At 34.7% G+C, this 27,475-nt stretch overlaps 1 protein-coding gene across 2 annotated transcripts; it reads right to left on the bottom strand.

Annotated features, from left to right (window-relative positions):
- Positions 1–4,090: 4,090 nt before the first annotated feature.
- Positions 4,091–26,264, bottom strand: LOC117326346. 2 transcript variants are annotated; one of them, XM_033883055.1, is made up of 2 exons: positions 25,586–26,264; positions 4,091–6,659 (listed from the first exon to the last, which is right to left on the bottom strand). In XM_033883055.1, exons 1-2 carry the CDS (start codon positions 25,925–25,927, stop codon positions 4,797–4,799), a joined length of 2,205 nt encoding a protein of 734 aa, XP_033738946.1. In that variant the 5' UTR covers positions 25,928–26,264; the 3' UTR covers positions 4,091–4,796. The 2 variants fall into 2 exon arrangements, with proteins under 2 accessions (XP_033738946.1, XP_033738947.1); XM_033883056.1 differs by lacking the exon at positions 25,586–26,264 and adding an exon at positions 11,799–11,902.
- Between the last annotated feature and the right edge of the window lie 1,211 nt (positions 26,265–27,475).

A 27,475-nucleotide genomic window follows, 5' to 3' on the forward strand; every position in this document is an offset into this window, starting at 1 on the left:
CCAATTTTTTAGGATCAGACTTAAAGCTGCGTGGCATTGGAGTTTTGGCAGACTTAAATAGAGTCCAACCGTTCTACAGGCTGTGCATTTAAACAGAGTGATTTGTAACTTTGAATTTTGATAAGTTATAATGTTAGGTTTATTCAAATAACGGCAATTTCATTGTTAATGCCATTGTGTAGAGTCTCTGCATAAATACCGCAACACATGGTCGATAAAATATACAAATCAAACTACACATTCCGTAATTGTTTGGTGTCCTTTATGTCGTTTTGTAATGGTAGGTGTGAAATGGAGACTTTATAGATACTTAATACCGGTATAATATCACCTCGAGAAAAATAATCTCAATAATTGTTGTATTCAATTTTACGATTTTATTTATACTTGGTTTATCATCCACTCACGAATCGATCATAGTTTACTTTTCCTGTGAATATGAGTTTGCGTTTCTCATGGAGCAGAGACAATAGGCCGCGTTGTGTTGTTCATGTTGTGTGTTTCAACACTTCACCGTAAATACCCTAGATAGCACGCAAAGGGACGAAAACACCAATATATGTGTATTGCTAAATCCGGATAATACAATGACATTACATAGAAAAATATTTCTCTCGTTATCTTAGCTGAACAGGATGTGTAATATAGACACACGAATGCGTAGTGCTGTTGTGTATGTCCTTTTATATTGATACAGTAAGGACAATGATATATAGGTTAAATGACGTCACCACAACAACGCCACACGCGACATGTTCATAACCATCAACTTATATTATATTCAAATAACATCATTCACAAATAAAACGACAAATTCTTATCTATATTGTCACTTTTTAAAATTAAATCATTTTTGTCTTTATTTTACTATATTATTTATTCATTTATTCATTTTTTTATTTATTTTTTTATTATTTTTTTTTTCAATCTTGATTCAAAAACATTATCATTGAGGAAATGAAGCAAACGGTTAAAGACAAATTTTAACAGAAAATTATTTCGGAAACGATGTTATGATCACAATATTTCCCGTTTCATATAGACAGTGCCCCAATAATCCAATATCCGTAATGCAACAATCAGATAAGATAAGTTGGTTAATACGCCCACTTCTCTATTTCTTGGTTTATTCCTTCTTATCTGAATTCCAAGACTTTTGACTACAAGCATCATCGATGGTTCCTGGAAGGACGTAACAACTGTATGATGCAGATATACGTACATGATTCGACATATAATGTATCTATTATCAAAATCATTTTAAAGTGTCATTTACTTAACTATTGTTCTTTTATAAGTTGAAAGAAAATGTTACAATCGTCAATCGGTTTTTCTTTCACTGGATTAGATTTAAAGAGAGTTTATATCTGCCGACAGACTTTCATTTCATTTCCAAGAAATTGTAATCTAGCTACAATATCAAACATCAAGATTTAAAACATAAAACTGGAAATATATTACGTTCCTTGAATTTAACATGGGCATGAAGAAGAAGGTATTCCCTCACAAACTACCACACATAGATTAGTTTAGATCAATTTTATTACAGATAAAAGAAAATGGATTGGACAAAAGTTATACAACTGACTTACGTCCTTTCCGTAACAAGGGTTATATACAAAATTTGTCACATTATAGATTATTAACGAAGACGGGGATAAAAAAAGAAAGGAGTAGAGTAGATAAGGAACACCAACAACAGCAGAATGTGTTTTTTCTAAAGATGAAGAACATGTCTGTGGTTTATCTGGTCTTGTCGACGTAGGTAGACTGCTTTTCTAACACACAAATCCTTCTGCTTTCGAATGTTCGTCACATCCTTAGCTCAATATCGTTCAGCCACATATATTCAGAATGTTCAACGATATTTAAATTACTATATATTATATCTCAACTTCGTTTATAAAATGTTCTTTTTTTTCCTCGAAGCAACATATATAATGTGAATTTAGTTTTTTCTGACTCTTGTGGAATACACATGGTTGTTTTGAAAAGCCGATCATTTAAAAACGCTGAAACCATTTCTATTTTCAGCGAAGAAGTCAGTTACAAAGGTGGGTGGTAAAAGAAATTTAAGAAAGTTAATGAAAATCCATTTGCTCTTTTTCAAAATAGTTACGTTATTATGATAATTTCCATCCTTTAGATAATACTTATTTGATATATTGGCAATGTATTGAACAAGCATGTCATTCTCCCTTCCTTTCTCCCATACTGACTCAATGACACTTATTATCGTAGCAATGTCGAACTTAAATCTTTGTACTTATTCTGGTAAACAAGTTCCTTTTTACCCCGTTGTTCGCTATCGTAGCCCGTCCATAAATATCCCCCTTACTTGACCATGCCAGCTGACCCTTTACAATACAGGCATACGATAAGCATTTCGATCTTAACCGTCATTAGCCTTAACTCAGTTTGAAAAATGCGCAACAAATGAAAACCTATGTATACAGATTTGTGCATGCTGTTTTCCCTTCTGCTTCTCACTTCTGGTGACGTTCGGTCAAATTTTGGTCCAAAGAAGTTTTCTTTCTTCCTTTCTGAAAAATCAATACAAGAAGCATTCTTGCAAAGACGAGTCTTCGCTTCATAAAAGCAAAGCCGTTTCTGAGAAACGGGAGAGTCACTCCTCCAAGAATATGGCCTTCACAGTAACAATAGAAATCGGCATGACGGTGGCGTAACTATTAAAATCCGCAAAGCAATTTAATGCAAACGGCGACCAGATGAATAGGAGTTGATGTCAGAGCACTGAACAAACAGTGGTTTCCCTATAATCGTGCTGCTAATGAATTATGTGTTCTCCGTGTGAAGTCTTTTAATTTGGCCAAATATAACAATGTCCGTGAAAAATGCTTTGGGCAGTATTTATTGATTTTAATGTTGTAGAGTTGATACCTGATGTTCTTGTTAAAATGTTCTTATTTGACGAAATAAAATGTGTACCGGTTTAATATGTCATTCAATCATATGTACCGGTGTAATATGTCATACAATCATGTGTACCGGTGTAATATATCATACAATCATGTGTACCTATGTTATATGGCATACAATCATGTGTACCGGTGTAATATGGCATACAATCATGTGTACCGGTGTAATATGTCATACAATCATGTGTACCGGTGTAATATGGCATACAATCATGTGTACCGGTGTAATATGGCATACAATCATGTGTACCTTTGTCATATGTCATACAATCATGTGTACAGTACCTTTGTGATATGTCATACAATCATGTGTACATATGTAATATGTCATAAAATCATGTGTACCGGTGTAATATATCATATAATTGTACAATCCTGAGTTAATTTGTTAAATGTCACACAATATTTGGTATATTTCGAATGAGATGTGAAAATGTGTTCATCTCTGTAATTTGTCATCAATTATGTGTAAAATCTAAACTGCCGGTTGTTCTTGCCATTGTGAGGAAGGCAGTCGTTATCAGTATGCATATTTACTTAAGATTTTGTAAATTGGACTCTGTTCTATATTGTAGGCGTATAGGAGTGTTTATATAAATCACATCAGTCAACATTCACATATAGACGTTCATGTACAGGAACGTTTTCTATAAATCAGGCTGATTTACAGAATGATTTGAACTACACCGACTTAGATCGTTTAACAGCATAACTCATTTAATCGATTTTATCAATGTTTACATTCTAATGTTTACATTCTTATAAGTCACATGTTCGTTTAAACTAACTGTTTCTAAATTTCAAACAAAAGCGGTTGATATAAGAGTTTTACTTTTGATCAAAGCAGTAAAATGTAAAAACTTCTATGATAATTTTGTGATTGTTCTCAATATGATACTGATGCTGTATAAACACATAAGTGAAGTTCCAATAAAGTCAATAAGTGAAGCTCCAATAAAGTCAATAAGTGAAGCTCCAATAAGTCAATAAGTGAAGTTCCAATAAAGTCAATAAGTGAAGCTCAAATAAAGTAAATAAGTGAAGGTCCAATTAAGTCAATAAGTGCGAGGTTCACTCCTTCATATTTCATTTCATTGCAGACAGATCGTAAAGTTAAAATTGAAATTTAACACAAATAAATGAAGACGGAATAGCAACAAAAGTTTTTATTCTAAAGTTGTTTCACTACTTAACTTAAGCAGTTCCGGAAACACATAGACGGACTCAACCAGAAAGAGTGAAAATTGCGGCCCACTTTGCTGTGAGAAAGGTAATGCATAAATTAGCAATCATTCTCTAAAATAATGATTTCTGTTTTAAATCGAATGGCTGGCTATAAGCTGGCGTCATATAACAAAAGTTGTCGACAATATTAAAACCTTTACAAAAATGTGATGTTTTGATAGTAGGAATTGCTGTTTAAATCAAAGATAGTGTTGAAGCTGACATTTTAATTTGAAACATGAATTCTACGAAAGCATATCGGAAAACAGACGAGCAGATGCTTTTAAAAACTTCTTAATAGTAAATCGCTTTTTCAGCCGTTATAATTATATTACAGTATATAGGGTTTTCCACACTAAGCAGGTTGGGTGTTTGCTTTACATAACAATCGTGTAAACAATAACATAACAACAAGAAAAGCAACAACAACAAACTGCAGAATTCTCTTAAATGTAGCTGAATTGATGACGCATCCGAAATGAACCATTGATGAATATCTACGGACATATTTCAGTCGACTTTTGATAGATAAAACGTTAATGTAAAAACATCAAACCTGTCCTTAATACTTAATTCTCTCAAACTACTATTCTCCCCCTTTTCTTTTTTCTGAATATTTACGAAAATTGCTGTTCATAACGATGTTTCGAGTAAAGTCTTCACAATGCTTTGGTTATGACTGTCGTCCGCGGGTTTTGTTTCTGCTTTTCGCACACTGTCAGAATTAGTTTCTTCATTTACACCAGTCAAACTTTTAATTTCTGTCCTACCTCCTCTGATTAAATCCTCATACGAACTCTCTCTCGACGACACAGAATCAACATATCCTTCATCCGGAAGTGATTTCGTAGTGCGCGCGCGCGTTTTTTGTAAATGATGGCCCTTCGGAACTTCTTGGTTATAGCATCGAACCGGCGATGCAGAGAGGTTCCGAACAAGTTCATGGTCGAGAGTCTTGTGATAGGTTGTCTTGTGTTCTGGGAACACAGATTCCTTACGCACAATGGTTGTTTCTTCTCCAGGCACATTTGCACCAGAATGTGTCGTCTGCTGGCGTTGAACATTGAAAGACGTCGTAGTTTTTGTGTTATCAAAGACTTCATCGTCACCACAAGATAGATTTCCGGAGGAAAGTCGGAGACTGGCTTTCAAAGACGCATCTGGTGCGGTGATGGGACAAGAACTGTCTGGTTTCCTCGCGAAAACATCAGCTTTAGCGCGCGACCGTGAATGAGACAGATGGTTTCTTGCTCTCGAAGGAGTAGACAATAGTTGTGTAGTACTGTTACACGGTAAACTATGGCGTCTGTTGTTGGGCACGTTCTGATCACTGAAAGGCGACCCATCGGAACTAATGCTTTTTTGATATCGCGACGATGATACCCGAGAGACAGGAAGCGACTGGACGGAATGAATCGTTTCGATAGAACCGTAATAATCCGAAGTAAAACTTTGCTCGCGTATGTGGTCAAATGTTGCTGCAGAATCCGAAATTTCTTTAGTAACATGCACACTAGACTGTTTGGTAGCACGTGTATTTGCCTTTTCAGTTCCACTCGTATTAAAGTCCCTTGCAGACATTTTTAACTGTTTGTCCTCCCGGGAATTACTTCCCTTGTTTATTTGAATACCACTCTGCGATATTGACAATGACTCGGCTTTCTCTTCGTTTTTGTTTCCCTCTTGAGCTTCATCGCTAATGTCTGGTTTTATACTCGTCTTATCAGTTCCATTTTCGTGACACAGTCCGTTCCTCTCACCATGCGAATTGGTTGGTGTTGACATTTGTGGCTGGGAAGAAGAAGCTGTTTTGGGATTTGCTGCACCTTTAGTTTTTTCTAACTGCCAGGCACGTAAAACATCTAAAGGATTTTTTGCTACTGTTTTTTCTACGTTTAAAGGCGTTGACGACGGACTAGGCGATGTTTTGTTCGTCGAAAGATTTGACGAGCTGCCATATTGTCTCACGACGGCGTGAAGGGGGCCCGGGAAATTGTAATTCAACTTCATTTCTGATATGATTTTAGAATTGGTTTCCTGGTTTGCAGACTTCGTCAAAACGGCCTCGCTCTGAAAGCTGGCTCTTCTTTGACGATACTGATCTTTGTTATCAGACAAGGTATTCCCTGTTGGAGGGGGTGGTGGAATGCATTGTGTACTCGCCCGTCTTTGTCCGAGATATCGGGGATCTGGAAACGTCATTTGTAAGTTAACGGATAGGTGTCCTCGGAATGGAGAGAACTTTCGTCCATCACCAATAAATGAGTTATCTGCCCTTTGCTCATCAGCGCTTACGTCACTATCAAGTGAATCAAGGCTGTTATTACTCGCGTAATTGCTGCGACTTGGAGAGACAGCGTCTTCAGTTCCATTTAAACATTTGTCTTCATTTTTGGTTCCTGGTTCAACAAAGTTTCGCTTATCCGTATATTCTTCCTCTGTTATACTAGTAAGGCTACCGAGTGAATTCCATTGTAGGCCAAGCTCCTTAAGATGCTGTAAAGAGAAAAACAAATTTGATAAACAAGAGAGAATATACTTGTATGAATATTTCTCCCTATTTATAAGACTAAACCTATATAAACATATGAATTCGAACTACCAATAGCACTTCCGGTTTGTAGTTCGTGACTTCCTGTTATTACTCAGTTACGAGTCATATACAACTTTAATCTGTTAGATATCTAAGGGCCGTGGTGGCCGAGTGGTTAAAGTGGGTTTTTTTCCGGGTATTCCGTTTTTCCTCCACCTCCAAAATCTGACACGTGCTTTAGTGACCCTGGCTGTTAATAGGACGTTAAACAAAATAAACCAAACCATATATCTTACAAATATTAACCTTCAAATGTAAGTAAGGATGTGAATTATACTATCCTTGTCTATGAGAAGGAAGACGGAAATAACAGTCTTCGCTTTAGCAGGATTCACAAGGATAACGACTCGTCAAGTCAATTCAGAAAAATGTCGACATTCTTGTCTTACAGATATCCAATACATCACGTCATTTGTGAAGGTCTGATATGATACATAGCTGGTCTTAAATGAGATCTCATTTCACACGAGATCTCATTTCACACGAGATCTCCTTTTACAACGAGATCTCATTTAACACGAGATCTCATTTCACACGAGATCTCATTTTACACGATATCTCATTTTACACGAGATCTCCTTTTACAACGAGATCTCATTTTACACGAGATCTCATTTCACACGAGATCTCATTTTACACGATATCTCATTTTACACGAGATCTCATTTAACACTAGATCCATTAAGCGACTTGAAGAATATAAATTACAGATGATGATGATGATGATGATGATGATGATGATGATGATGAACGCATCATATATGGAAAGACATTCTTTGTTTTTTTGTTAATTGCAAATGATAGAATGTTGTCTTCGGTCTCGTGCACCTTTGAATGTTTGAATACTTGTACCGTTGAATAGCATGCTGCGTATCAATAGAAATGTCAAACTACCGTTGGGAGAACCTGTATGAACTTCGTTTTAAATTATCAGCTTTTACATGACTCAACAGCTTAAAAAAATATATGAGAAACATTTTATTTATTTTGACGGAGAGTGTCTAATGAATCTCGCTCACATTGAAATGCGGATTTTACATTGACACTTTCAATAGCCGTATTGGACTCTTGCCATTAATTATCTAGTCATAAACAGCCTTACCAGTAAGAAATTACGTAACTCAGGAATGCATTCCAGTGTTGCTTAGGTGAACCAATATTATATACTGCACCCTTTCTACATGAGGTGGCGTGCCTCCAATAAACAAGGTCGTGCCGACTCAAATATGTACATCAGGGATGGGACATCTGTCTATGCTTATCCTTTCTTGTGGTAAATATATAGACTCTCTTTCTCTCACTTCTGTACAAACACACGTGTCAAACTTGATATAATATATTGCTTTCAGAACCACTTAACCATTTCTGACAATATGAGAAGTTCTTTAGAGGAATGTTCCACAAAAAAAATGAAAGTCGCCGACCTGCGATTTTGGTTTGGTTTTGTTTGATTTGTTTAACGTCCTATCTACAGCTAAGGTCATTTAAGGACGGCCTCCCGTGTGTGCAATATGCATGCGTGTGGTGGTTGCGTATGTGTTTTGGGAGGCTGCGGTATGTTAGCTTGAAATCTCCTTGTGATAGGCTGGAACGTTTGCCGATTTATAGTGCTACCTCACTGAGGCATACTGCCGAAGACACCCAGCAGGACACCCCACCCGGTCACATTATACAGACAACGGGCGAACCAGTCGTCCTAATATGCTGAGCGCTAAGCAGGATCAGCAACTACCATTTTTAAAGACTCTGGTACGTCTCGGCATGGGACAGAACCCAAAGCCTTCCTCACAGGGGCGAACGCTCAAGGTCAAAAGGGAGACATTAGGAAGAAGAAAGTTGTGCAGAAAGAAGAAAAAATTAGTCGCCTCTTACGATCATGCAATGGGGGCAGCAGGTACAATTCTTACGCCCTACCTGCGGACTCGTCTGAATTGTCATTTTTTGTTACTAGACGTGATACTAGTTGTTTGCATGTGGTACATTTCGTTATGACTTTAAAAACATATTTAGCTGTTCTTGCCCCATCCCGCCTGTTATGTCTTTTAACATGGCCATGCCATTAACAACAAACACTATCATGACGCAACACCAAAAAGTATCACGTCACAATTTGGCTGTATCACACTGAAAAGAAGCTTAAATCAAATCAAATAATTGTCCTTTTTAATTAAAAATCAATATGGATTGGACATTCCTAAAACATGTACGAAATTTATTCCTATATTTTTATATTCATGATGTGCATTTTTTTTTATTATTATTAATAGTAATAAATTACTATTTCATTTTGTTGTTTTCATTTTGACACGTTATGCAACATTAATACATCAAAACACTTTGTTAAAAAGGACAGATAAAAAAATAAGCTTTCTACACTCTTTCATTTTATGTAGCTAGCCATAGATGTACAAATCCATTTTTTACCTATGTGGTGTAGTCGGTACAGCCAGTTTAAAAGGAAGCGCTCTAAGTGTTAATGTGACCCTAGCCTTCCGTACTGTCTACAACCCGACCGCTCGTCTGAGAAGTTTAATACCGGGTGATAGAAGCTTTGATTTCGTTTTTGAGATATCTATAAACGTTCTGTAAGGCAGGTAACTATTAATTAAATAGTCTTTCAAGTCTGAATTATAGTGAAAGGTATATATACGTATGTGTCAAAGATAAGTTTTTTTCTTGGCGGAGGTCGACATTCGTGACACGTTGGTTTAAGGGAGCCCCTGTGTGTCTACTCATATCTACTCCACCGCCAGCATTTGGTGACAAAAGAAGTGGAGTGAATTAGGGAATACTGGACTACTTTAGTGTATCTTAACCCCGATGTACCTTGCATGCCAACAACCAACACTGACTAATTGTCGGTGTGACGAAACCTAGCAATAGGCGGAGTCGCATAGGTGGATAAAACCAGTATCTAAGGATGGAATAAATCGGGAGGGGTGTTGAGGGGGATGTTAAGGGTGGTGTGTAGAGGACGGGGCGAATGACGTGGTGTTGGACTATCCAATCAGATGTAACCTGAATACATCTGTTACCGCAGAAAAGTAACCGTGTGCAATCCTTCCCATAATGCATTGCGTTCCTCTCCATAAGACCTTAAGGAGAGATTGACACCGTGGGTTGAAATGCGTGCCAATTCCCTGTGGGTGCCAATTCTCACACACAGACTATAACAGGTCCCTGCTTAATGACGTCACGTTTCCGGTCAAAATTAGCACATTACTGAAAATCTGTACTCAGCCGATTTGTGTGCTGAATTTTTAGTTCAAATTTAGAAAAGTAGTTCCTTGGTGTGTGCTTGTTTACTTTCTGTACGGGTTACTCAATGTGGAGTCTCCCTGTAGTAGTTGGTGGCTACTTCACTTAACATATGGAAGGTCCGTATGTTATCTTTCTTTCAACTGGGCCAAGGACACAAGACACGACCAAACTAAACCTATCTAGGGATCGAACCACAAACCTCAGACCTTCGTCTGAAACCGAACTAGCTACCCCTTCCCCCTTGAACTAGAGTGACACCTTTTTGTGACAAAGTTATCCGGTAAGAGTTTTGTATTTTTATCACGTTGTAAGTTCGGGGAGAGCAAATACACGATCGTGCGGCTTCATAATTGAGTATTTCAGTGTAAGTTAAGGGTTTTAAACAATCTTTGTGTAAATTTACGTCTAATCACGTGACTTCTCTATACGAATGTTGTTAGCTTTCAACTTTTTTTTTCAAATTCAAACAGGTGGAAATCTATTCACTACAAAAATGTAATTAGAAAATATATGTAATGACACGTGAAATCTATTTCATCATGAGTCATTGGAAAATATGCGTCTAATGAACGTACGTGTTGTAGTCAGATATTGTAAATAAAACACATTTAAAACTTTGTACAGTGAAATTATCTCAGTGCTAATTTTAATTTTGTTTTGTTGTTTTTTCCTCATTAATAAACTGATTTTATTAATTAAATGGGTTTCAACAAGAAACAACCCTTTACACAATCGGATGCCCTGAACATTATACCGAGAGGTGAATTTAACACATTAATACATGATAGTCCCTTCAAATAAAACTACTAGACAAGTGGCATTTATCCTGCAGTAAATGCCATTACTCCTATGACCATATAATGTCATAAACTGTTACCATAGCAACGGCCAGGAAAATGACATGGTCTTATTTAAATACAAAAATTAACTGGACAGAATTGAAACACGAGAATGAAAGAAAACGAAACCACCTATTGATGGTCTGAGAAGGTGAGAACGCGAGGGAAACACACAGTATGACTTAAATGTCCCTGCCATAAATGATTGAAATCACAGGTGACACAATTACAAGTGACATGTCAGAAGAAACAAGAAATATCTTTAAAAAAGATAAACGGCATCGTTTTAATGCTGGTGGTTATAATGTAAAACTACTGGTGAAATAAATTAACGAACTAATTAATAAATGCGTTTTAGCCCGGATAACAAAATTATGTCAGTTTGAATCATTTTTGGTGATAGTAAGACTGCATTTGAATCAGGAATATAATTTCATTAATATGTCATTTGAATAGATACATCCACTTATTCAGCTTGCATTCAATCTTGTTTTTGCTTCGTCTTTAACTGCATATCTGCATTTTGCATTTACCGCTACATTGACCAATCACATACTTCATCTTGACCAGTAACGCCACCTTCCGCGTCATATCCGGGGCCAAAAGAAAATTATACGGCTATGCCGAATAAAAACATCGAGGGACATCATGATCGAAGTCCACCATGGACAGAAAACATATGTTTGAATTCTGACACTTGTAAATCAGCAAATCGAGTGGCGAGTCAGACTCCATTGTTGTAACAAATCTAGCACATTTAAGAATAATCACACATGGTTTAATGTACGTAAAATATAAGATTTCTAATTCGATATCTCGTTCTGTAAGCTAATATGTACTCTGTTGTATTTCAATGATTGTATTTTTATACTGACAGAGAAACAAAAGCAGTTCTTCCTCCGATTAGCTACTTTAGTTATACGGTAGGGACGGCGCTCTCACCAAACACCTGGTCCATCGTTGGAGAGCCATGGAGGAGCGGGGAATGGATACATCTAGATAGTCTATCTCGCTGAGTGTTGTAAGAGGTGACATTGTGTGGCTTACTGTAGGACTGCAGTTAATATCGCCGGAGATTTCTGCCAAGAAGACGATGGAGAGATCGTCGTAGGCGACTTACGTGGAACCCCTACAGAATAGGGGGGGGGGGGGGAGGTTCTGATTCATACTTGGGGGCACCGAAATCAAAAAAAAATCTTTCAATGTCCTCATCGCAACACTTTTCTGTTATTTGTGTTTTGTTCGCTCGCTCCCTTAACCCCCCTCCCAATGAAAAATAACAAACTATAGTACGTAAATAATATCTGAAAATAATTCAGCAAGATACCAAAACATTCCCTTGGCCTCTCAAATTGAATCAGAAATTTTGAGATCCATGTGATCTACAAAAACAAAATTCCAACATAATGAACAGATCCTGGATGTTTTCTCATCCTTGAACTACAGATATCCTCGTGTCATATCGAGGTCACGTGGGTCAATCGAAGGGAGACAATGGTACCCCGAGCCTCCTTAAGTGTCTCTTCAATTAAAACCCTTATCTGCGCAAGCTGTCACAATTAAAGTCGTTACTGGTCGGCTCTCCAGAATAAACCTCCATATCACAATATTGTCAAAGAATTGTTAGGTTATTCGAAAAACTAACTATGACACGTCCAGATCGTTTTGGAAATATAATATTTTCTGCTTTGGCAAATTCAAATTATTTCCTCTGTGTATATGTCTTCATTTATTGTTTGTGAATTTCTTAAACATTAAATTCTTTTGCTCTCTATAATATAAAGACTTCCATATTAAGACGAATTGTCGATTTAGCGTTTTACCAAAGCTAACAATACGTTTAATCTAGAGTGACACGATTGAAAGGCGAGGTGTTCCGGGTGATTATGATGGAACCTGCTGAGTAAAATATGTGGCAACAAAGTTGATCGACTACTTTTTTCTAGAGCGTCACGCACGTGAGTACATTGTATTTCTGATCCCTCACATAACAACACCTTTAAGCTAGCTGAGCCAGTATATATCCATGCCAGTTTTAAAGGCTATGTCGTAATTGTCACTCTGGGATAAACAGGATTTATATAACAAACTACGGGACACAAATATATGTGCTTCTTAAATAAAGTCTCAGAAAAATGATGAAAATGCGTAAAACTTGGCTAAGTTAACAACGAAAAAACGGCAAGTGTCAAATCGTTTACATTGGTTTGATAGCGTATGTTGTATTTTGAGGTAGCCACCAGCTACTACATGGAAATCCTGCATCAAAATGCCCCTGGCTGTTTCAGTAGTGACAAGCCCGGCGACAAAGCGAAAAGCTTTAAATCAACCATAACATACCATTGCTACCGAGAAAGTTGAAATGTTCAAACTTTTTTTTATTTGAATATAAAACAATAAAAGAAATCATGAAAATGAAACAAGACAACGATCGCTAAAATATCAAATTCTAATCGATATACTATGTATCCGAACTTTGTCACGAACTCGCTAGATTTCGCCTGATCCAGATAAGCCCTTAACACCATGGGTGCTATTTTAAATTTGAGATAAAAGTACTGTACGGTCCGTGTATTGTTTTCAGGGGTAATAGGTTAAAGATCATGAACAATCCCTAATCGCATTTAACAGGCCGTCGCTTAATTACAATTATGTCGTTTTTACCTGGCCAAGCAATTTCGTAAATTCCCCGCGGTGTAAACACAACTTTTAACTGGATTTGTTATATTTCTATATAAGTATATACATTTTAAATATTACATTACTTAAGGCGTATGCTGCCTGTAAATATTGTATCAATAAAAAAGCATATATAGGTCATAAAACTGTCGTACGATAAACATGGGTCTTTACAGTTCATTTAGCCTTTTGCTTTTGACAATAAAACAACTAATATTTATCATATTTATCACAATTCCTTAATAAACAATAATAATATGTTTAAAATGTTTTGTTATGAAAATTAATAGCTGTTAAACACTTGTCGATACACGTCATTGTGAGTTATAGGGAATTGACCCTACACACGCCCCAACTGCATAAGTTTTTTTTAATGAAGATCTAGATTTTTATACGGTAAACCCATTTATCTTGATACAGTTAGTACATGTATCTGCGCCTTTTCATCCTCTATAATATTCTCCCGTCCTATATTGTGTCCTGGGTTAGACAGACAATGTCCTCTTAGGATAGAAATCTCTCTGTCCTATCCTGAAGCTAGGGAATTACATTATGGTTGGTTATGACCATGCCATGTTGTAGTTTTGTCGTTTTGTCGCTTTGTCGCTTTGTCGCTTTGACACGATCTCCGAGGTTTCTTAGATAAACCGGCGTCTTGTCACGTTTTCAAACCGCGTCAAGGCGGTAAGACGACAATGCGATACGCTAATTAGCTCGTACAGAATGTCGTATTGTCGTAAAATCTCTGTATGAAAACGCGACAAAACGACATTATATTTAATATAAATACTAAACGTGAACGAACTTGACATCAGATACAAATCTGTTGGACACTTTAGTAATTCAATAAAAAAAATAACAAAGAAAATATATCAAACGTGTCTGAATACTAGTATATATGATTAATGAAAATTTTCAGAAATTAATTATAAAAACTGAATTCAAAAGAATCTGTGAAACGTATGACAGTATAAAATATTATATGTACGTGTATATTGTACAAGCATCGTCTCTCATGGATCTTCAACGTCGGGGGGTATCAGATCGTAATATCACCAAAGTCGGGGAAACAGGTTTATAAAATACAATTCTGATATCTTAGACATCTGAACAGAATACATCGACAGTGGACATCAATTTAAACTGTTAAGATGGATGTGGCGATGTACTTTCACTATACATTTGTAACGGGAACGCATTTAACACATTGGACATGTACATTTTGTATAATGATAGGTCATTATTCACAACATAGATGTGTAAACAATATTTCTGATTCATTTAAATAATGAACTTGAAATATTAACTTTTTTTTGTTAACTTCCATTAGCCTAGAAGTCCGCAGTCAACATTCTTCAAAATATCTTGACTGTGTCGAACAATAACCGCTGTTAAAGATTCGATAACACAATATGTATAGAAATTTATTCATTTATTTATTTATTTTATTCCAAAGTACTTTCTTTAATGAAACTTCTTTTGAAACTAGCAATGAGTTCTTTGAGAGGCATTTCTATAAGATTTTAACAATAGCACTCTTATGAATGTCACCATGATTATAAAAATTATACATTTTACTTCCATAAGGTTTTGACAATCCATCGTGGAATGTTACACTTTGACCCTGGAATGTTACACTTTGACCCTGGACACAGGGATTCGGTACAAATCTTCATCCCCACGGTCCCTGTATATATTTATATGTAATATCACCAAATCCCTGTGACATTAATTGACGTGTCGTAAAATGATCGAGTGAAGCTTTCATTATTCGGAATTTTATTATTATAGCAAGTTTAGATTTTCAACATTGCCAGTCCATTAAATGATCGGTCTTATTTGTTTAGGTATGTAGAGTTAATTTGGACTCTATTGTTGATTTGTAGGGCTTAGTAATATATACATGTTTACAATTGTTTACAATTGTTTTCAATTGTTTTCTTATACATAATCAAGGTTGGCCTGAGCGTCTCGAAAGTGGAACGAACTTTATCTGAGGTGGTCCGACCAGACAGTCCGAGACAAGGTACATTACTTGTCATACACAAACATATTAACTGGATGATGTTGACTCGGGACCAACTAGCCTGGATAGGGTATATATTTTGAGAGATTTTAACTCTGGTATAATCCCCGTGCTATGTGGTAACTAGTAAACAGATTGATAGCCGATATCTCGGTAGATAACGACACTTTATTCTATCCAAGGTCCGGGTTGGGAATGAGGGAAAGATATTCAACGTCCAATGATTTAATATGAGGTATAAATACGAGAAAAAGATCATCAAAGTGAACTTATCTTTAAATTCACAAAGAATTTCTAGGTGGACTTGATTAGTAATCCAGCCGAAGGTCTATACAGTTGATTTAACCAAGGGGGTCTCTTACTGTAGGGGACTTGTATAGATTTAGTGACTGGTATGTATTATAATCTAGAAAGAGGAAGAAACGCCAACTTGGTACATGTCTTAAAACGATAAAATGTCTAATTCAAATTATTGTTGATTGTCCTATATGTTTTCTTTGCAAACTTATGAATAAAGTTAAAAGAATTTTTTTTTTTTTTTATCACTTTTTTTTTTAATTCATCTTTCACAACCCAAACTTTGGTGTTCATATGTTATATCGATAAAAAGTCTTCTTGGTGACGAAATGGAGAGATTCATCAAAAAAAAAATACGGAATTTGAACATAGTATTTTTTTTTCTGGGCTGACAAATTGACAATACGTATATGTATATATAGACAATTTGAGTCGATATTGTAACATAATTCGTCATAATTAAACTTCATCTAACATACTTCATCATCCCATATCTCTTCTGGCGTGCCTTTTTAAGTGTAGAGGTATAAATAATGAAGATGTGTGTTATTTTGTTTTTTTACACTGCACTTGATAAATTTACTGCATACACTTTGCACTAAAACATTCGTGAAATTGCGTGACCGTAAACTGCATAGTTAACATTCCAAGCGTACAGGTAATCGTCAAACATACAGATGTTGACAGGTAAACTGATAAAAAAGGAAAGTAGAAATTGCTGAAATCAGCAGGTCATGTCACTGATGACGTAAAACAAATGACCGAGTTTGTAGTCTTAAAATGAAGTTGTTTTATTTTTTTTTATTTTTATTTTTTTCCTGTTTTTATTCATGCGATGGACATGCGTGTGACGCATCTATAGTTTTTTTTATGACGAGACCTACATTATATACTCACTTAAGTGAAATTGTCTACACATAGCAAGTAAAACAAGATTCAAGATTAAGGATTGTGTTTTTATCAACTCTAGCCTAAGATAGATCGGTAACTATCTGACACTGCACATGGACCTGAGAATACCCACAGGGACCTGAGAATATGTTATAGTCCGTGTGTATTTAGATATATTCTACCCACAGGGACTTGAGAATATGTTATAGTCCGTGTGTATTTAGATATATCCTAGCCACAGGGACCTGAGAATATTTTATAGTCAGTGTGTATTTAGATATGTCCTACCCACAGGGACTTGAGAATATGTTATAGTCCGTGTGTATTTAGATATATCCTAGCCACAGGGACCTGAGAATATGTTATAGTCCGTGTGTATTTAGATATATCCTAGCCACAGGGACCTGAGAATATGTTATAGTGAGTGTGTATTTAGATATATCCTAGCCACAGGGACTTGAGAATATGTTATAGTCCGTGTGTATTTATATATATCCTAGCCACAGGGACCTGAGAATATGTTATAGTGAGTGTGTATTTAGATATATCCTAGCCACAGGGACTTGAGAATATGTTATAGTCCGTGTGTATTTATATATATCCTAGCCACAGGGACCTGAGAATATGTTATAGTGAGTGTGTATTTAGATATATCCTAGCCACAGGGACTTGAGAATATGTTATAGTCCGTGTGTATTTATATATATCCTAGCCACAGGGGCTTGAGAATATGTTATAGTCCGTGTGTATTTATATATATCCTAGCCACAGGGACCTGAGAATATGTTATAGTGAGTGTGTATTTAGATATATCCTAGCCACAGGGACTTGAGAATATGTTATAGTCCGTGTGTATTTATATATATCCTAGCCACAGGGGCTTGAGAACATTTTATAGTCCGTGTGTATTAAGATATATCCTACCCACAGGGACCTGAGAATATGTTATAGACAGTGTGTATTTAGATATATCCTGGCCGCAGGGACTTGAGAATATGTTATAGTCCGTGTGTATTTAGATATATCCTACCCACAGGGACCTGAGAACATGTTATAGTCCGTGTGTATTTAGATATATCCTAGCCACAGGGGCTTGAGAATATGTAATAGTCTGTGTGTATTTAGATATAGCCTAGCCACAGGGACCTGAGAATATGTTATAATCAGTGTGTATTTAGATATATCCTAGCCACAGGGACCTGAGAATATGTTATAGTCCGTGTGTATTTATATATATCCTGGCCACAGGGACCTGAGAACATGTTATAGTGAGTGTGTATTTAGATATATCCTGGCCACAGGGACATGAGAATATGTTATAGTGAGTGTGTATTTAGATATGTCCTAGCCACAGGGACATGAGAATATGTTATAGTCCGTGTGTATTTAGATATGTCCTACCCACAGGGACCTGAGGATATGTTAAAGTGAGTGTGTATTTAGATATATCCTGGCCACAGGGACTTGAGAATATGTTATAGTCCGTGTGTATTTAGATATGTCCTAGCCACAGGGACCTGAGAATATGTTATAGTCCGTGTGTATTTAGATATATCCTAGCCACAGGGACTTGAGAATATGTTATAGTCCGTGTGTATTTAGATATATCCTAGCCACAGGGACTTGAGAATATGTTATAGTCCGTGTGTATCCTAGCCACAGGGACTTGAGAATATGTTATAGTCCGTGTGTATTTAGATATATCCTAGCCACAGGGACTTGAGAATATGTTATAGTCCGTGTGTATTTAGATATATCCTAGCCACAGGGACCTGAGAATATGTTAAAGTCCGTGTGTATTTAGATATATCCTAGCCACAGGGACTTGATGATCTGTTACAATATATGTGTATTTGAACTCAGCCAAGTGCGTATGAGGATATTTATGATATATTATCGAATGCACACCAGGAAATAATCTGTTCTGTAACGAATTACCAGGTCCCTGTGATATTAATGGTCGTTGTGTTGTAAGGGGGGGGGGGGGGGGGGGGGGGGGGGGGGGGGGGGGGGATGATTAACTCCCCTGAGAATTTTCTATGTTTTCATATGCAAATAAATTCTGATGACAAACAATATGATTGGTATTGTAGTTTGGGGAGGTCTTGCGTACACCGTAAAATATCGTTATTGCCGTATTTTAATTCGTCCAATTTATCCGTTTGTCATTTTATGACCGTATATCTAATACTAAGCCTATTTTTAAATCCCATCTTTATCTTTCGTAGATAAGTGGATACATCTTAAGATGACACTAACTGTATGCACGCTTTAATCAATTTTGGACGTTGTGAATTTTTATCAGAATGTTGATAATACCGTGGGGACATAATGCCACGTATATGTATATCATAACCTACATGTATTCGGCACGAGACATGTGCGATCTAGTTTAAAATCAATATCTAAGGTCGGTATCATTCTTGTAAAATATCCTTAAACAGTTTATAACCACTCTGGGTAATTTAAACGAATTTCAAAGAAACGCGAGTCATTCATATTGGCTATTTGTATTTAATCTGGTTCGACTTTAAATGTATGGCATAAGCGTAAGATTTCTCCTCATAAAATACTGAGTGACCTGTGAAAACGCTGATATCTACGGTATGTGCTAAGATAAATGGCCGGTGATTATCTCTTATATAAATAAATTATTACTCTGTCAAAGTTTTTAAATTTGAAATAACATGGCTTCTGTTTTGCCTAACCTACCATCATTTACTAGGCGTAAACATTAACATGACATTTACCAGCTAAACCGAGGACTAAACCAAGCAATTGATCACTTAGTCGTGCAGAGAGCGGTCACATAAATCGTAATAGAAGTAAGTTCAGGTTATATAAATATCATTTTATCTCATTTCAAATACAACAAGCTAGTATAAACGTGTCTGTGATCGATTTGATAGGCTTCCGATTCTGTCGTCCGTGGGCGAGAGAGGGCGTCGTTGATGTAGCGGTGAACACAGGGATTCGGCATAGAAATGTCACAGGCTCTAGTGATATATATATATATACAGTGTATAGCGTTGATATATATTCTAATATATTTTGTGGAGTTAACAGAGAGAGCGTCAGTGATGTAGCGGAGAGCACAGGGACTTGGCATAGAAATTTAAATGTCACAGACTCTAGTGATACATGTACATGTATATACAATATGTAGCGTTAATATATATTGTAATGTACTTTTTGTGGAGTTGGGAATAAGTTTGAAGTCCCAATATTTGTGCATGTTTCGCATGTTAAAGAAATGCCCTCTGCTGTTTCTTTATTAGATAAATACCCACTAAGGCTGGGGATATCGTTCTAAGGTATGCATGTATCAAAAACTCAATAATATCAATAGTTGGAAAAAACGTCCCGCAATCGACACAAATTGTGCAAACGAGAATCTTTCAGTGTATATTTGGTCATGTGTTAAACTTGCCCATGCGCAGAGTAATTCTACCCTCCTATGTTTACATAATGCATGGATTGTAAATATTGACTCATTAGGAATTCCTGACGACTTTTAAGATGTATTGAAAAGTTTTGTAACGTGAATCGGTGTATTGATATGCTGTCGTGTTTGCTACACATGGGGTGGAATTTTTACTGACACATACGTCTATGGTAATATCCGATAGGTGCTGAAAGGTACATGGTAACAATTGATTTTCGGAACAGTTTCGGGAAACTCAGTATACCACATATCAACTCAATATCCATGTACCTCGGTACTTATAAGTATAAGTTAACTTAGTATATGGTACAAGTATAACTCGATAAACCTCAGTACATATATAGCTCAGTATGCCTCAGTATATCTCAGTATATATATAACTCAGTATACCTCAGTATATATATAACTCAGTATACCTCAGTATATATATAACTCAGTATACCTCAGTATATATATAACTCAGTATACCTCAGTATATATATAACCCAGTATACCTCAGTATATATATAACCCAGTATACCTCAGTATATATATAACCCAGTATACCTCAGTATATATATAACCCAGTATACCTCAGTATATATATAACCCAGTATACCTCAGTATATATATAACCCAGTATACCTCAGTATATATATAACCCAGTATACCTCAGTATATATATAACTCAGTATACCTCAGTATATATAACCCAGTATACCTCAGTATATATATAACCCAGTATACCTCAGTATATATATAACTCAGTATACCTCAGTATATATATAACTCAGTATACCTCAGTATATATATAACTCAGTATACCTCAGTATATATAACCCATTATACCTCAGTATATATATAACTCAGTATACCTCAGTATACCTCAGTATATATATAACTCAGTATACCTCAGTATACCTCAGTATATATAACTCAGTATACCTCAGTATATATATAACTCAGTATACCTCAGTATATATATAACTCAGTATACCTCAGTATATATATAACTCAGTATACCTCAGTATATATATATAACTCGGTATACCTCAGTATATATATATAACTCAGTATACCTCAGTATACCTCAGTATATATATAACTCAGTATACCTCAGTATATATATAACTCAGTATACCTCAGTATATATATAACTCAGTATACCTCAGTATATATATAACTCAGTATACCTCAGTATACCTCAGTATACCTCAGTATATATATAACTCAGTATACCTCAGTATATATATAACTCAGTATACCTCAGTATATATAACTCAGTATACCTCAGTATATATATAACTCAGTATACCTCAGTATATATATAACTCAGTATACCTCAGTATATATATAACTCAGTATACCTCAGTATATATATATAACTCAGTATACCTCAGTATATATATATAACTCAGTATACCTCAGTATACCTCAGTATATATATAACTCAGTATACCTCAGTATATATATAACTCAGTATACCTCAGTATATATATAACTCAGTATACCTCAGTATATATAACTCAGTTACCTCAGTATATATATATAGCTCAGTATACCTCAGTATATATATAACTCAGTATACCCCAGTATATATAACTCAGTATACCTCAGTATATATATATAACTCAGTATACCTCAGTATATATATAACTCAGTATACCTCAGTATATATATAACTCATTATACCTCAGTATATATATAACTCAATATACCTCAGTATATATAACTCAGTATACCTCAGTATATATATATAACTCAGTATACCTCAGTATATATATATAACTCAGTATACCTCAGTATACCTCAGTATATATAACTCAGTATACCTCAGTATATATATAACTCAGTATACCTCAGTATATATATATAACCCAGTATACCTCAGTATATATATAACTCATATACCTCAGTATATATATAACTCAGTATACCTCAGTATATATATATAACTCAGTATACCTCAGTATATATATATAAATCAGTATACCTCAGTATATATACAACTCAGTATACCCCAGTATATATATATAACTCAGTATATCTCAGTATATATATAACTCAGAATAGCTCAGTATATATATAACTCAGTATACCTCAGTATATATATAACTCAGTATACCTCAGTATATATATAACTCAGTATACCTCAGTATATATAACTCAATATACCTCAGTATATATAACTCAGTATATCTCAGTGTATATATAACTCAGTATACCTCAGTATATATATAACTCAGTATACCTCAGTATATATATAACTCATTATAGCTCAGTATATATATAACTCAGTATACCTCAGTATACCTCAGTATATATATATTATATAACTCAGTATACCTCAGTATATATACATAACTCAGTATACCTCAGTATATATATAACTCAGTATACCTCAGTATATATATATAACTCAGTATACCTCAGTATATATAACTCAGTATATCTCAGTATATATATAAATCAGTATACCTCAGTATATATATAACTCAATATACCTCAGTATATATATAAATCAGTATACCTCAGTATATATAACTCAGTATACCTCAGTATATATATAACTCAGTATATATATAAGTCAGTATATATCAGTACATATATAACTCAGTATACCTCAGTATATATATAACTCAGTATACCTCAGTATATATATAACTCAGTATATCTCAATGTATATATAACTCAGTATACCTCAGTATATATATAACTCAGTATACCTCAGTATATATATAACTCAGTATACCTCAGTATATATATAACTCAGTATACCTCAGTATATATAACTCAGTATACCTCAGTATATATATAACTCAGTATACCTCAGTATATATATAACTCAGTATACCTCAGTATATATATAACTCAGTATACCTCAGTATATATATATAACTCAGTATACCTCAGTATATATATATAACTCAGTATACCTCAGTATACCTCAGTATATATATAACTCAGTATACCTCAGTATATATATAACTCAGTATACCTCAGTATATATATATAACTCAGTATACCTCAGTATATATATAACTCAGTATACCTCAGTATATATAACTCAGTATACCTCAGTATATATATATAGCTCAGTATACCTCAGTATATATATAACTCAGTATACCCCAGTATATATAACTCAGTATACCTCAGTATATATATATAACTCAGTATACCTCAGTATATATATAACTCAGTATACCTCAGTATATATATAACTCAGTATACCTCAGTATATATATAACTCAATATACCTCAGTATATATAACTCAGTATACCTCAGTATATATATATAACTCAGTATACCTCAGTATATATATATAACTCAGTATACCTCAGTATACCTCAGTATATATAACTCAGTATACCTCAGTATATATATAACTCAGTATACCTCAGTATATATATATAACCCAGTATACCTCAGTATATATATAACTCATATACCTCAGTATATATATAACTCAGTATACCTCAGTATATATATATAACTCAGTATACCTCAGTATATATATATAAATCAGTATACCTCAGTATATATACAACTCAGTATACCCCAGTATATATATATAACTCAGTATATCTCAGTATATATATAACTCAGAATAGCTCAGTATATATATAACTCAGTATACCTCAGTATATATATAACTCAGTATACCTCAGTATATATATAACTCAGTATACCTCAGTATATATAACTCAATATACCTCAGTATATATAACTCAGTATATCTCAGTGTATATATAACTCAGTATACCTCAGTATATATATAACTCAGTATACCTCAGTATATATATAACTCATTATAGCTCAGTATATATATAACTCAGTATACCTCAGTATACCTCAGTATATATATATTATATAACTCAGTATACCTCAGTATATATACATAACTCAGTATACCTCAGTATATATATAACTCAGTATACCTCAGTATATATATATAACTCAGTATACCTCAGTATATATAACTCAGTATATCTCAGTATATATATAAATCAGTATACCTCAGTATATATATAACTCAATATACCTCAGTATATATATAAATCAGTATACCTCAGTATATATAACTCAGTATACCTCAGTATATATATAACTCAGTATATATATAAGTCAGTATATATCAGTACATATATAACTCAGTATACCTCAGTATATATATAACTCAGTATACCTCAGTATATATATAACTCAGTATATCTCAATGTATATATAACTCAGTATACCTCAGTATATATATAACTCAGTATACCTCAGTATATATATAACTCAGTATACCTCAGTATATATATAACTCAGTATACCTCAGTATATATATATAACTCAGTATACCTCAGTATATATATATTACTCAGTATACCTCAGTATATATATAACTCAATATACCTCAGTATACCGCAGCACATATGTAAATTTTCAATTACACATGTGCAATATACATCGGAACACAGTAGAATATATTTACCGTTTACATATATACAATACATTTTCATTCAACAATTGGTTTTTAATTTGTGATCTATTTCATGAATATCTCATGCTGTAACTTGTATATATTTGAGACATTTGAGTAGATTTCAGCATTTTCATTGCTTTGTAATTGGGACTATGAATGTACCTCGTTAACAAAACGGTTGAGAGCCTGGTCTGCTCAGCGGCAAGGGTATTTGATAGTTTAGGTATGAAAAAATCTGAAAACCATTCTCCTCAGACCGGTACACCGTGTCAATATTATTCACCATGTAAAGATTAAATTTGAAGATAAATTAAAAATGACCTGTTTCCACGCTTTTCACAGATCATATTTAACTTAAACATGGAAATGAACACGTTACGAAATACCAAAGTCTACATTGTTATAACAATCATGGCCTTAATCTCTTCAGCGAGTAAATAAATAAATGGCTAAATCTCGACTTTACATCTAAATAGATTGATCATATTACCACATAAAACCCAACGTACTCGTTTTGCTGTTGTAAACAGGTTAAATGGTATGCTATATATATGTATATTTTGTTTAGTTTACATTCAACTTGCATGCTGTTTTCAAGAAACTGAATACACGATGATATCATCAGTCAAATAGACGTGCGATTAACATCAGTTCTCATTTGTAAGAAAGAATATAGTTTAAATAATGGCTTTCAAAAAAGTTCGTACATAAGAAACATTTTTGAAAGTTTTATTTATTTATTCTTTATTTTTCTATTTTATTAATTGCTTATTTTATCTATTGTTTATTTCATTGATTGTTTATTTTTTATTTATTTATTCTTTATTTTATATTTATTTAATTATTCATTTTTTTATAATATATTTCTAATATAAAAAAATCAGATAGCTGTGCATAATTAAGTTTGGTAACAAAAATAATGATTTCTGTGAATACTGACCATAATGTCCAGTGGCTGTCCATGGTCACTTGTGGTCAGTTTGGCATCTTGGATTTTTTGAAGTTGCTTCTCTTTCAACATTTTAAGTTCCGCTAGACCAGCTAGCGACTCCTCAAGTCTTGAACCTAACCTCGGGGCAGGTTTCTTTAAAACCGGCACCCTCAGACCTCCGGGAAGACGGGTAGGAGAGTGACTCCGGGGTTTATACTCCGGAGGTTTCCTCGGACTTCTAGTAAACTCAATTATTTTGTCCGGAGACATATTCGTGTGATCGCCGTCCCCAAAGGAGCCACGAGATGTGGACCCCATTTCCGTACCCAGATTATCCCGACGAAGTACCATTGGACTGGTATTTCAACATCAATGACGAGGGGTCGAGATCAATAAGCATGTATCCAATTGTAGTTTTATGAATCATAATTATATCCACTTATAAATATCCACTTTTTTCTGTTTAAAATTCCATAGCTTGAGGCAGCAACTCTCAGGGCCCACAAACTCTCACAAGTACATATATACGTCTGTTCTTTCTGCCATCACGCTAATCGTATGCTTACAGTAGATGCAACATAAACTACCTACAAGGTATACACAGTCACAGGTAAAATACAGGTAATACCTGGCCGGCGGTAGGACGGTCTAATCACTACAACACAGGTACATTGGAACGCACAAAAGCACATAAATATAAAAGTTGAGAATGCCAGTCTACATCCACTTGTCAATCGTCTGGATTTCATAGAGAACGTATTCAATAGTCCCGCCCCACCAGGCGGTAATCGAAGTCATGGCTGTAGGCCTTGTTAGGTTCCAACAGGTCAGAGTCCTTGAAATGGAAACTATAAATACAGAGAAAAATTGTTGGAGTGTGTCCAGGATTTATTTATTTACTTATTTGTTTTTATTTCTTTATTTATTAATTTATTTATTAATCTAATTTATTTATTTATTTTTATATATTTATATATAATATTTATTTATTTATTGTTGAATTTCTATACTTACTATACAAACTAATTTCACAATCTTAATCATGATTCACTACAGTAATATTCTAAACTCAATATTAATTCAGCAAAAATACCAAATTATTTCTTTTTACCACAAAAGTCTAAAATAGCTTTTTCTGTCATGTACATTTTTGACAAAATTGATAATTTTGGTGGAAGGAGCGGATTGGATTATCTGCCCTTAGCCATGGTAAAGTATAATGTTATTTTCACAAAATAGGTAAAATTCGTTTTCAAAATCAGGGACTTATAATTTCATATCCAGTTGTAAGTCCATGATAAATCATCCTAATGCACGTGATCTTTTGTTTATATACATGTACACACTGACATACATTTTATACGTGTGAGAAAGAAATCTTGGAGACTCATGGAAAATAGCATCCTGACATTGAATTCACTCCCTAGAAAACATGAAAAAAAAATATTTGAAATAAGTTTCTGAAAGTGTCGAGAGAAAGGGTATGCTGACCATACTTAGAAATAAATACATATGCACACTTCATTTGACATATGGTAGCAACTTCACGCTAGAACAAAATCGAAAACATTTCACACACGAAACCTATAAACACTTAAAAAAATACTTAAAATAGATACTTACGTGAGGTTTTCTAAGTTTATTTAGCCTTCATTGTCCAAGCTGGCCAAATCCATTCTTGACCAACACCTGGTTGTCGAAAGCCTTTAATGTTTGCATAGGGCATTACGCAAAATGGTGTGTAAGGTCGTCCGACTTACGTGGGATTTATGGGGATCGACAAAAGGTAAAAGAAAACAATGTGAGCTGCCCGTGACCCCGGGGCAGAGCTATTATAACACGTGTTATAGAAGAGCCCCTGGGTAGAGTATTCTCGTAATAGTAATCAACGATGTTTAT

This window comes from Pecten maximus, chromosome 4 (genome assembly GCF_902652985.1).
Source record: "Pecten maximus chromosome 4, xPecMax1.1, whole genome shotgun sequence".
NCBI lineage: Eukaryota > Metazoa > Mollusca > Bivalvia > Pectinida > Pectinidae > Pecten > Pecten maximus.